The sequence below is a fragment of the Athene cunicularia genome (genome assembly GCF_003259725.1).
Source record: "Athene cunicularia isolate RWA chromosome 17 unlocalized genomic scaffold, athCun1 chr17_part1, whole genome shotgun sequence".
Taxonomy (NCBI): domain Eukaryota; kingdom Metazoa; phylum Chordata; class Aves; order Strigiformes; family Strigidae; genus Athene; species Athene cunicularia.
In genome coordinates, this window is record NW_020799122.1 from 2686300 (window position 1) to 2699061 (window position 12762).

Consider the following 12762-nt stretch of genomic DNA (forward strand, 5'->3'; position numbering starts at 1 on the left):
ATCAGGCTATTTTTGGGGGATGAGTTTCTCACTGTCAATATGGTAGGAACCATGGTGCGTCTCATGTCTTAGAGGATGAACACCACTTCAGGAAGCCTTTCCAAGCAGTTACTTTGCTTGGTTCATCTTCAACCCCCTGCCTTGCCCCTGTCTTGGAGGCATTTCAAGACCGGGGGCTAAAGGGCACTAAATCTGACAGCTCTTTTCCTCCGGCTCTGAGACGGAGTCGAAATGTTGGTCTCGAAACGCCTCTGAGCCTTGCAAGTGGTTATTAAGCAGCCTGAAGCCGCGTGTGGTGTTGGCAGGTCATTACTTGTGTCTTTGTAACTTCCAGGGGCTTTAAGTCAAGGCATGCTTTTTTTTTTTTTTTTTTTCTTGGAAACGATGGCTGTAAATTGAATAGGAACTGCATGACCAGAAGTGAATTTTTAATACCCTTCATTTACCAAAATACCTCCCGGAAAAATCAGGAGACAGCGGCAATGGTGTGGAGCTGGCAGGGAGTTCGCTGGGAGGGAGCGGGTCTCTCTGTGAGCTCAGCGGAGCTGCTGCCATGCTTTGCTGCTCTCTCCTCCGTCTGAGCATCTTCAACCACTTTAAACACAGGGAAAGGATTCAGCCGCAAAGTATCTGCATGAAAAGGATGAGCTAAATGCCACCCAGATCCCGCAGGGCCCTGGCGGAGCTGGGGGGAGAGCTGGGGCTGCCTTCCCCTCCCCGGGGCGAAGAGCCTTGGGTCCGCAGCCCGAATCCTTGGGGGAGCAGGGCCCAGGGGGTGCTGCCCGCACCCCTGCCCAGCTCCAGGGACGGGAACTGGCTTTACTGGGGTGTGCTGGAGCTGGAACTGGAGCCGAGGAGGCAGGAGGGGGGTGACAAGGTGGCTGCTCAGGCGAGGCGCTGCCGCACAGTGTGGGTGGGCAGGTGATTGCTCTCTCTGGTACATAAGCAAGGTTTATGAGTGGCTTTTGTTCTAATAATAAATACGCCATTGTCTCTTCACCTTCTAATAAAACCTTTCCCTTCTGCAAGGGGCTGCAGCTCGAAACGTGATGCCAGACCTGTCTCTGTAGCGGCAAAGTTTCTTCCCCCTCCGCTCCTCTCCTTTCTCTTGTCCCTCCCTGCTCTGCCCCTCTCCCCGGGTGATGCTGCTTGTGCCAGCTGGGAGCTCGGATTCCTGGTGTAAGGGTTTGCAGGGCCCAGAGGAGGGGCTTTGGCTTTCCCTCTCCGGGCACTTCTCTCCCAGACCCTGGAGTCAGGAGGGGAGCAAAAGTCGGGCCTGCCGCCCGTGCCTAGTTACCTTTTGTGATAGGAATGAGATGAGACGAGGTTTGTCCGCGCAGGGATGCTCAGGGAGGCGGATCTGGATGAAATAAAAAAGTGAGTTTAAAGTAGATTATGTAAAACACATTAAAAGCCAGCGTAACCTTTCTGACTCACTTAAATGGCTTTAATTCTGTACATCGTAAATCGACTCTTTCCTCTCAAGTGAGACTGAACACAAAAGGGCTCATTGCTGGGCAGGCAACCTGCATTAGTTGTGAGATAAGTGGCACTGCAGACAAATCCCCAGAGGCTGGGCTGAGGTTTGTGGGGAGCAGCAAAGGGAGGATGCTTGTGCAGAGGGGAATCTCTGCTCGGGCGGGGCTTGCACTTCTGAAAAAATTTGGGGATCTGGAAAACAACTGTTTTTCAGATGAGAATTGGAGTGATTTTTAGTTTTCTTAAAGAATTTTCCATATTTTCTCAGCAATTAGACTGTTCATGAGAATTTGGGTGCCTGGTAGGAAGAAGGAGGAAGTGTGACATCGCGGGGTCGGTTCTTCCCCTGACACCGGCATAAAGCAGTTCATTCATTTGGAAGCCCAGAGCGCTTTTTTTTTTTTTTTTTTCTATTTTCTCACGTGTGCTTTAACCACATCATAGAGTGGTGAAAACCCCTGCTGGGGACTTTTATGGTCCGTCCATGACTTCAGAGTCCTGTTTATTGGTGCCTTTTTGTGAGGGAGATGTTTATTTGCCTCTCGAGCCGGTGGTTTGCCTGCCTGGGGAAGGTGTCTTGTGAATCACGCTGGCTCGTCCCGATGCTCCGGGACCCACAGTGACACCAAACCTCCGGGATCTGCAGGACCCCATCGAGCTGTGTGATTAAATGTGCCATTGCTGTTTGGTTCCCAGGAGTGTTCTTCTGCTTTGGGGAGTTGCAGCTGAAATAAGCCCCTGTTTGTCCAGTCCTCCCAGTTGCCAGCTGGCAGTATATTAGGAGAAAGCCAAATCTTTCGCTGTTTCCTTCCCATAAACATCTCTGCGAGGCATAAAAGGCTCCTGTGCAAAACCAAAGGCGAGTGGAGGGGCTTGAACAGCCCCTGCTGCTAATGTGGGATAATCCAATCTGGCAGGAGGGAGGCTGAGCTGCGGGGCTCCTTCCCCTGGGCTGCGCTTGCCTCTGGTTTGCAGCTGGAGAAACTCTGGGTTGTTTGTTATTCATAAACGCTGGGGCTGCTCGGAGGGACGGTGCAGCTGATGGACCCACCCTGGGGCTTGTCATCGCTGGGATGGGTGGCACGAGAGACCGCTTGGGTGTGAACTGACTTACTGCTCCGTGTTCGTCGCCCCAGCAAATTGAAAATGAGCAAGGGAAGCTGGCAGGTCAATGGCTTTCTTTTTGCAAGCAGATTTTTTTTTTTTTTTTTCGTGAGCAAGGCTGGGTGTGTGGCCACAGGGCCACAAAGCCAGGCTGGGGGTGCTGGGTGCCTGTGGGAGCCCCCGTGGGCTCCTCGGGTCCAGGAGCGGTGGCGGAGGCTCGGCCAGGGCTGAGCCCGCAGAGCGGGAGGTGGGAGCCCCTTGACTTGAGCATCTCTCCCAAGTCAAGCAGCTCTCGCGGGTGTCCCGGGTCTGATGCGGGGGGATGTCACTGTCATCGTCACCCAGGACGTTGGCTCTGGTCGGCACAGCCTGTGCTCACTGCAGGCGGTTTGGCTCTGGGGTGATGGGCTCCTCCCTGCAGTCTTTGCACAGATGATAAAATCAGAGTAGCAGCAAAACTAAATAACGTCTCAGGGAGGCTGCTCTGTGTGCCTCGTAGCTGAGGGATGAATTATCTTTCCTCTGGACTCGCATTTTAATTGAAATGTGAATTTATTGCCTTTATTTGGTTTGAACTATGCTGGAGCGCTGTGGACTCATAAAGCACAAAGCAGAAGAAAATAAAAAAAAAAAACCTTTACAAGCTGCAACTGGCCCCTTTGCTCTGGTTATGTCTCGACTGCCCTGACTCATGTTAAATGAGGACAGGAGAGGGGGCACTGCTGGATGCTGGGAGGCAGGGAAGGGCTCCAGCTCAGGTGATAGGGACCTGTGGCCATCCCAGTGATGGCTACGTCTCGAAGAGAGCATTTTTTTTAAGGAATTTTTTATTTTTGCAGCTCCAATTGCTTTGTTTCATAGCCCTGCGCTGCTGTCTGTCTGTCTGTGAGATGTACAGTACACGAGCACAGCCCCTTCGCCTCCCACCCACTCTCGCTACGTCTCCGTGTTCTTCTTTTCCCCCCTGCTGTGATCCCCTGTGTTACTCTCATCGTTCCTTTCTGTTCTTTTATTTTATTCCGTTTTCCTTTCTCTGGTCATCACCTGTGTCTGTCAAATCAGCTCTGTGAAGGTGTGTGTAGGAGAAATGCAGTATTGGGTTCCTAGAAACACCCCGACCAGCAACTTTCAAAACCTGATTTCTTCGCAGAAAGCATGACACTGATTTGAGACAGAGCAGCGATGCAGTTTGCGAGACTCATTAAAAAAAAAAAAAAAAATTAAAAAAAGCATTAAAAAAAATGTTTTTTCTCCATCGAGCTGAGTCCTTAAAGGGGCCATACACTGGCAAAGCGACCAGACCATCACCGGGTCCCCAGCGTCCCCATCGTGGGGACCTCAGCAGGGACACATCCCCGGCCGAGCCCTCGGGCGGTCGCTTGTCCCTCCGGTGTTGGTGTTCCCTGCGGCATGGCTCCGGCTGTCGCTCTGGTCTCTGCCTGGCCGCTGTACGTTTCCCTCACCTCCTGTGATGCTCTCGCTCTGTAGGCCTCATGCCGAGGACTTCAGCGTGGATTCCTCCTTCTCGCAGTAAGTGCACCTGCGCCGCGGGGAGGGGGTGAGGGCTGCTGTGACACCGCTGGCCCCGGGGACCAGCACTCTTCCATGGGGGACAAGCCAACTGCCTTCTCCAGAGAGCAAAAACCTCTTGCAATTTGGGGTGTTTGTGCGATGCGTGTGTGCGTGGTGTCTTGTGAGCCAAGTATTTTGGGTGGTACCTGCTGCCAAGAGGAGTGGTTGGCCTTGACTTTAAATTAGTGGTAAGATTATTCTGCTTTTAAGGGAGGTGATGAGGGCAAGGTTGGTCCTTTACTGCTCTTGGCACCAAGGAGTTGTGTACGGGACCAGCAAACCCTTCTGAAGGGGCAGGGAGGCCCGCCATGGCGAGTGGTAGCTGCACTCAGAGACAGAGAAGTTTCTTGGGGAAGAAGCGATATCCTTGCAGCAAACTGGTGATTACCCATTAGCGATGAGCTCCATGCGCAGACTCTAATTAAACAATCCAAATTCATCAGCAGAGGCAATTACAGGAGCCGACTCATGAGCGTCAATCTCTAATGTTGCAAAACAAATAAGCCAAACAAAACACAGCGTGCTATTCCGTTGCTTCTTCGCTTCCCGGGTTTTAATCTTTTCTATCATTCCTATTTTATTAAGAGCAAGTGGTGCCACTGCCCGGCTGCGAGCAGCGTGGGGCCAGGGCTGGGGCTGCTCCGTGCATCCGCTGAGACCTTGGGTGGGAGATGCAGTGGGAAGGTGACCTGGGGGATGAGTGTGTCCTTGCCCAGGGCCAGTGCCGAGTGAGAGCCGGGATCAGGCCCCCACATAGCCCATCCTTGCTGCAGGGGCTCCCCGTCCTGCCTGGCTCAGCACCCAGCTCGGGGAGCAGGCTGTGGGCCAGGGCCCGCTCCCCCGCTTGCCACAGGCGTGTCGGTGGGCTTGCACCTGGGCGCAGCACGGAGCCCCTTGGTGCTCCCCTGGCTCCTCTTGGCCATGCTCACCCTGTGCCACCTTCCCAAGGCGCACATGTGCCAATATCCAGAGCCGTGCTGTCCCTCAGGAATGGCCCTTTGCTGGGGCTCCCAGTTGGGGAGTCACCGGAGCAGCCCTGGGATGAAGCAGCGTGTCCTGCTTCACCCCAGACCCAAACTCGTGGTTTTTTCAAACATTACTGCCCCTTGCTCTTTGGTACTTGGAGAGATCTTCAACTCCAAGCCTTGAGTGCATCCCTGCTGCCTCCAGTGCTTGCTTTGGTGCCTGAAAATTAGCTCTGCAGCTGCTAAATACAGTTGGAGAGGGATTAGAGCTGCCTTCAGGGAACGAGGAATTGATAAAAATCCCATTTCCATTGCAATGTCCTCCCTAAAAAAAAAAAAAAAAAAAAGGCAGGAAAAAGAAGGCCAGCAGCAGATGATTTTTTTAATCAGGACAGATTTGTGAAGCCCTTCCTGCAGCGTGTGTCAGGGCTGGCTGACGCCTGTGTCCCAGCTCAGCGGAGCCCTCGTGCCCTCGGGGCGGTGCCTCCTGCCCGGCCGCTGCCCCACCGACACAGGAGGGTTGTGTGGGTGAGTTCAGGGCATTGGTCACCTCCTGGCGCAGGACGAGTGGCCATGAGGACTGGCCTTTGGAACCAACCTTGGTCTTGGGCAGTTTTTCCAGAAGGAGCTGCTCGGAGCTTCCTTTTCATCCCCCCAAAAACACAATTGCAGTGTTACTGCTGGAGCCAGGATGACATTACCTGCATCCAGCTGTGTTTAATTTGCTGCAGAGTGTTTGGCAATATCGCTCCTTTCTTTGGGCAAAAATCGCACTCCATAATAAAACAGGCGATGCTTCTTTTCCAATTTATTCCCATGGTAAATGCATGAAATCTTGAAGAAACAAGTTTCCGAGCTGGTCCTGGGGCCATGGGTGCCACAGCGTCCTGGTTCCCAGTGCAGCGTGTCTATTGGTGTGGGACTCAGTTTTGCTAATCGTGACGTGCCTCGGCACGTGCCCTGCCCAGAGCCCGAGCAGCTCAGTGAATTCATTCCTGGCGCTGTGTGAGCTGCGGCTCGGAGGGCTCCAGCTGTCTGGTGGGGCCCCCCCAGGCATCCTGGCTGAGAGGCTGGAACCAGCAGGAGCCTTCCCGTGGGGCTGTGATAGTGCCGTGGTGGCCACAACGGTGCCACGGTGGCTGTGATGGTGCCACGGTGGCTGTGACTGCCTGTGTGGGACTGGGTGCTGCCAGGATCCATGGGGATCGTCCGGGACTCTGCAGAATGGGGCAGAAAGTGGCTTCTAAGGGATGGGCGACGGGAGCGATTCCTAGAACATGGGCAGACTTCCCCTGTTTGCAATACTTGGCCTGTTGAACCGTGAGGACTTTCCCTCTGGTCTCCCAAGTGTTCTCAGGTACCTCCCAGGTGCTGAAATGTGCCCTCCTGGTCCCAGTTTTTTATCCTGAGACACGTCTTCCCTCTCCCCTTCCCTCTGCGAGTTGGCAGCGTTGGCGAGGAGGGGGCTCTGCCCCCCAAAGTGGCGAGAGGCAAGTGGTTTATTGGAGAAGCTGCTGCGGCGAGAAGTGTTCGGGGGTGTTTGATAACCCTCTAGAGAAGCTGAGATATGCAGGAGGAAAGCTCCTGGCCGCGGCACGGCTCGGTGGGAGGGTGACTGGGTGTCCAGCCCTGCCTGGCGGGCAGTGCAGCATCGGTCCTGCCCGGCTTCTCCGCAGGAGGGGTGAACCCACGCACGTCCCCGGCTGATGAGGGACACGGCGCAGATTTCCCAGAGCCCAAGTTGTGGGCTGGTCCCTGCGTGGCTGCCTGGTGCATGGCGGGGGGACGCAGGGGATGGCGGGGCTGTGGCAGGAGATGCCCCCCCCGCCCCGAGCCTTGCAGCCCCACGCAGTTTTGAAGCCGTTTTCTTGCACGCTCGCCGGCGCTGAGCTGGTACAGCCTTGTTGAAACCCACAACCATCCTCCTTTGAGTAATTGTTCAATTACTGCTTATTGAGCGTGGGGGCAGCCTGTTCCTTGCTTCTTGCTTTGGCAGACACCCAGGTTTTCTATACACACGCAGCCATACAGCTATTCCCCTTTTCCATCTCAAAACGGTGCGCTGGGAGCAGCTTGTCGCGCCGGCGAGCTGGGAGCTCGGCTGCGGAGGGCTGGAGCTGCCCCCCGTCCTCCGCTTGCCCCGGGATAGATGGAGGATGGCAAACGCGGAGGTCACAAGAGTGGTGTTCAGTACACAACACTCACTCGGTGTCATCCATCTCGCTGTAGCTTCTGTACCCAAGTGCCTGTTGCCATCAAGAAAACAGTGGAAAAAAGGAAAGAGCATCTCCGGAGGCAATCGAGGGGGCTGGCAGCTGCTGGAGTTGAGCCTGGGCAGTTCATGTGGTTGCCCGTCAGCGGGTATCTGAGCCTCAAGCTGGCTGATTCAGTGGTTTATTTGGGAAGGACTTTGGCTTCCACTCAGCTTCTCCTGACGCCCCGCGGGGCCCAGCTGGCACCGGCTGCTCTCTGCGCTGGGCTGGTGGCCAAGCGAGGGACGGGCGGCAGCCCGGCTGTGGTGGCTTTAGCAGCGCCTTGCCCTTTGCACAGTACCCACTGCGGGGTGCTGAGGGCATCAGCGATGCAGAGCTGCCCCTCCAGCATTGCTCCTCATCTCCCTCTGCCCGGGGCCGCAGCTGGTACCCCCAGCCCTTCCCCAGCGAGCCCACCTGGGCCACCAGCACATTTCTGGGATTGCAGCCCTCGTATGCCACAGCCACGTTTCTGATGTACTTGACCTGTGTGGGTTTGCAGGGAGGATGCAGAGCCAACCTCTGGGCTCAGCCAGAGCGGGGGGATGAAGCGGGGTCTCATCTAGGACCACACTCTCTTGGCAGAAGTGGACGTCGGCAGCCACCAGATTGCAGAGATTTTGGTTTTGTTTTGGTTTCTCCCCCCCCACCTCAGATCTCTGGAGAGTCTGGTTCGCATCCCACTACACGATGGGGGAAGTTTCTTGAGAAATTTCCTGGAACAAGAATGGCATTTCCCACCCAGCCAGAGTGTGAGAGTGAGGACTGGAGCCGCAGAGAGATGCTGAGATTTTTTATTTTTTTTTCCTTGACTTTCAAGAGCCGTATTTATTTGAAGATACGCTTCTCATGGCAAGAAGTCTCTGTTATAAAGTAGAGCAAAAGCTCTCCGGGCTTCTAAGTCCTTCTTTGGAAAGCAGCAGGGCAGCAGGGAGGCTTTGGGCAGCATCCCGGCGCGGGGGGTGGCAGCTCGCTCCCTTGGCTGCCTGGTGGAGCTTGGAGCCGTCTCAGTTTTCAGGCCGTGCCCGGTGGCTGTCACACGCCGCGGGGACCGGAGGGGACCTGCCTGCGCCCACCTGCCCATGTAAGTCTCCCCGAGACACAGAGCTCAGGGGTACGTCTCTGTCCCCCCCGTCCCTGCCTGCGCTGCCCGTGCGGGTGAGCCCTGGCGTGGGACTGCATGTAAGGGGCTGGTTTTGGGGGTTTACTTGTCTTTACGAGGAGCGCGTTTGTCCCCGGCTCTCTGGGGAAGGTATGGAGCCAGGGCTGTGCGCCTCGGTGTCTATTTTAGTGCTGTTGAGCTGGGCTGTGCTCATCCTGGTCTGGCATCCCACACTTTTCTGAGCAAACTATTGTGTCTTTTTTTAGGAGGTTATCATTTTAGAACAAATCGCCTCTAATCTTAGATTAATGAAGTACAATAAATAACCGAGCAAAGAAAATGAAATTGCTCAGGCATTATGAAGTGCGTAATAGTGGTAATTACACTTCCAAGCACAGGGCTTGTAACTAAACTTGTGCTGTGCTGATTATCTGCGTGGCCTGGGGAGGTTCAGCCGGGACAAGGTGGGGGGGATGGCGTGGTGCCCGTGCCCCTCGGTGCTGCCCGGCGGGAGCGATGCCCGGCGGGCGAGAGGGATGCTCAGCCGTCGGGATACCCGGCCGTGGCAGCGGGGAGGGGGCAGCTTGAATGCACCAGCTTGGCTGAGCTGCTGTGAAGGCAGAGCCCGTCGGGGTGTGTGTTTTGGCGTGGTAATGCGGTTGGAGTTTAGCTTGATTTTTTTAAATTTGAAGTTAACTTCTTGACAACGAAATTAAAGGGTATGTTGTCGGTGGTACCATCTCCTTTGCTCAGCTGGAAGTGGAGTAGGAGCTTTGATAGTTCTGGATGGTTGCTGGTGCCTGGTAGGAGCTGTCACTTGTTCAGCTGTGGGTCGGCTCTGGGGTGTTGGTTTAATTCGGCACCTGCCGAGCGGGTGCTGGTGCCGGAGCGGGCTGTCGGGCTGTACCAGCACCCTGGTCCCCATCACACTGAGCCCTGGCTCTGCCCTCCCCCTCCGCCAGACAGAAGCCCTCCGGGACGGTCACCCCGGGGGGGTGTTGGGGCTCAGCAGGGCCATGGCTGTGGACCCCAATACAGCCCCAGGGCCTAGCCCAGTTAGCAGTGTGGCTAGGTTGTCTGCACAGGAACGTGTTCTTTCTACCCACTTTTATTCCTTTGTCTCTTTGGAGTGATAAACATCCCCTTTCCGCCCCGCTGAGACCTGCTTCAGTTGCTTCCCAAGCATTTTTCCTCCCTGAGGCCGTTATGATGGATGAATACATGGGCTACTTTGTCATAAAAAGTTAGATCTCGTCTAATCATTCCGTTCTCTTATCCATCAGAGTTTATATTCAGAGTCTCGAGGTGGGCTGCAGCGCTATAGATCAGCAAACCATCTGTCTGGCGACAGAGATTTATATTGCTGTTTGTTCCTTCGGTACGGAGGCGAATGTCTGGGAGAGGAATCGTGCTCCCTGAAGTCTCCCTCTCCTCGATGTGCTTAATCCTCAGGGACTCTGATAAATGGGGTGCCCAGCGCTCACAACAGAGCTGAAGGCCAGTTCCTAGCGTTTCCTGGGCGTTTTTAATAAGGAGAAGGAGCAATTAGCTTGTGTGTGCAGTGTTGCGAGCAGTGGCAGCTGATTTATGCCCCGACACAGATAAATTATTTGCCAAGTCGGACTTTGGAAACAATTAATTTTAACATGTGTGAAAGCTGTGCTTACGAAGCTCTGCATTTATGGCTGCTTGCTCCGAAGGCATCGTGCTGTCTGAGCCAGCGCATGTGAATCCTCCTGCTCGCTCCCCAGTGTCCCCACAGCAGGGTCCGTGGTTGCCCACTCGCCTCCCTGCTCCCTTCTCAAGCCCACGAGCCTCAGGGCTCCAGGGGAGATGCAGGCTCAGCTCCTGACCCCGCCGCTGCTGCCAGCTGGGGATGTTTGGGGTGAGGTTTGTTCTCGGTGAAACCCTCCGGCTGCCAACTTGGGTGCATTTGTGTTTTAGCATTTTCTTCTCTGGATTCCGCGGACCGTCCCGGTGGGAGCAATGTGCTCACGTTGCTGCTGATGGGTTTGCCGAGCGCTGCCGGCTGTACCTGGGCACCCGTCCCCTGGGCGCTGTAACCAGCATGAATGCCTTGGCAGAGATCCGTGCCTGCCCCACCGAGGCTGCTGGTTATTGTCACCTCTGTCACCGGGTCCCTGCCAGTCACCCGGGCAGCTGCCTGCGGGTTCCCACTGGGTCACTCCAAGGGATGTGAAACCAGAGAGCAGTTACTGCCTTATGGCAGAAGCATGCAAAGTTTGATAGCCCACATAAAATTTTATCCCAGCTATCATGCCTGAGGGGATGGGTTTCTCTCTGTGCGTTTGCATTTTGTACACAAGAGCCTTGTAAATTAAAAATATGACTTTCCAACCTGATAAAACACTCCATGAGAAGCCCCGAGGAGCTTTCAAGGGTGTGCCATGCCTCTTACATGCTGAGTAGTTCCCCCACGAGCGGTCAGGCTGGCTGTGAGACGCCAGCATGTGCCGGTGGGTACCGGAACGAGGGACTCCTGAGCAATGAGGGTCTCATCAAACCCTTCCCAATTTGCTGCCCAATCAGCTCGGCATTAATGCTCAGTAAATATTTGTTTATCCCTCTGTTGTCAGAGCGAGTAGCAGCTGCTTTCCAATCAATCAGGATCCAGCGGCGTGTGCCAGGCAGCACGCTGGGCTGGAGCCAGCGCCACGTGTGCACAGGGGCTGCACGGGCGACGCAAACCGGGGCCATAGGTTTAATGATTGTCCCCGTGAATTTGCTCGCCTTGGTCTATGCCTTGGCTTGGTAATGCGCCTGATTAATGAGATCTTGATGACCTCTTCCAAGCAGTTAAAAAAACTGTAATAAGTAAGTGCTACTATTAAGAGACCCGTTGGATACAGTTAAATAGGGGAAACAGCTAATTCATTCCACTTAACTCCATTATCAGCTGTAATGCTAATGAACAGACTTTGTCTTGCTCAGAGTCTGAAGCTGAGGCATCAGAAAACAGTCCCTTTTTGCCTGCGCTGCAGGCAGGAGTGTAATTTATAATCCTGCCTAACGTGAATAAGTGAGTTTGCAAAGGGCTGCGGGCGTTTATAAAGGAATAGGAGAGGTGGGTGGCAGATGAGCTGAGCAGGGCCCAGTTTTGCCTGAACACCCTTAGTCGGGGTGTGCTTTGATCCCAGACGCCGCTGACACCGCTCTGGAGGAACCTCCAGCCCTGGTGATGCTCTCGCCCGTCCGCAGGGTCATGGACGTCTGCCCGGCACGTGGGGACCGGCCGCCGGGCTGCAGGGCGGCGGCGATGGAGGCGGGGGCAGCTGCAGATGGAGAAGGGCCCGTGTGGTCGCAGCAGTGGACGGGCCGTTCTCAGTTTCACCTGTGGCTCCTCATTTCGTGGTTCTGCCCAAGTGGCCCAGTGGGCAGCTGGCTGCCTGGTCCCCGTGCGGCAAACCACCAGCGGCTCCGAATGCCAAGTGATGCTGGGACTTGGTTGAGCAGCTTCTGGGTTTTTCTGGAACGGGCAAGTGTGGTATCTTAGCAACAAAGGGAATTTTTCTCCTTTTAGATCAGATTTGGTTTTTAACATCTTTGGTGCTGGATGTTGCTCCTACCTGGGCAGAGCCATGGGTGTACCTCGCTGGCTCCTGCTCTGCTGCAGCCATGGGGGAGACTGCTCCAAGGCCACCCCTTTTCTGAGAGGCTTTGAGCATCCTAAAGTGTGCGGGAAAGGAGAAGTCTGCAAGTCCGATGTCAGCATGTGAATGAACACAAAGCCCTCAACCCAAAGAGACCTGGCCCCGTGGGTCACGGTAGTTGTTGATGCCCCATGTCTTGGTGCTCACGGCTGGTGGTACCGGTGATTTGGTTCTGTGGGAGCAGCTGGGCGCCCGCGGCTAAGCCCGGGGTCTGCTGTGGGCTGCTCAGGGGGGTCACCTGGCTGGGATGGGGGGCACGAGGCGCCTGGGGGGCTCCGGGTCTGACCTGCCAGCCCACTGACAGCCTCCTCTGGGCACTTCCCCCCCCCCAGGGGAGTTCTACGTGAACGAAAACACCTTCAAGGAGCGGCTGAAACTCTTCTTCATCAAAAACCAGCGATCGAGTGAGTAATCTATGCGTGGCGTGAGCATCTGCGGGGAGAAACCAAACCCTGCCTGAGCTGAGAGAGCCGTGCTCTGTCCTCATGGGACGAGAAGCCATTGCCATCTGCTGGTGGCTCTTCCCTTGTGTGTCCCCAGCTGCCTGGTGGCCTTTCTGTTGGGTGTTGGCCAACTTGGTTTGGAGGGATGCGGTTGGAGGTGGAGGAGGGGATGCT

General features: G+C 55.2%; 1 protein-coding gene across 1 annotated transcript in view; it reads left to right on the forward strand.

Annotated features, from left to right (window-relative positions):
• KCNT1 (potassium sodium-activated channel subfamily T member 1) overlaps window positions 1-12762 on the forward strand; it is a 38069-nt gene that overhangs the window by 7062 nt on the left and 18245 nt on the right. The window contains exons 2-4 of the mRNA XM_026860719.1: window positions 4072-4113; window positions 10240-10247; window positions 12478-12549. Of these exons, the coding sequence (XP_026716520.1) occupies window positions 4072-4113; window positions 10240-10247; window positions 12478-12549 (122 nt within the window). The remainder of the gene's footprint in view (window positions 1-4071; window positions 4114-10239; window positions 10248-12477; window positions 12550-12762) is intronic.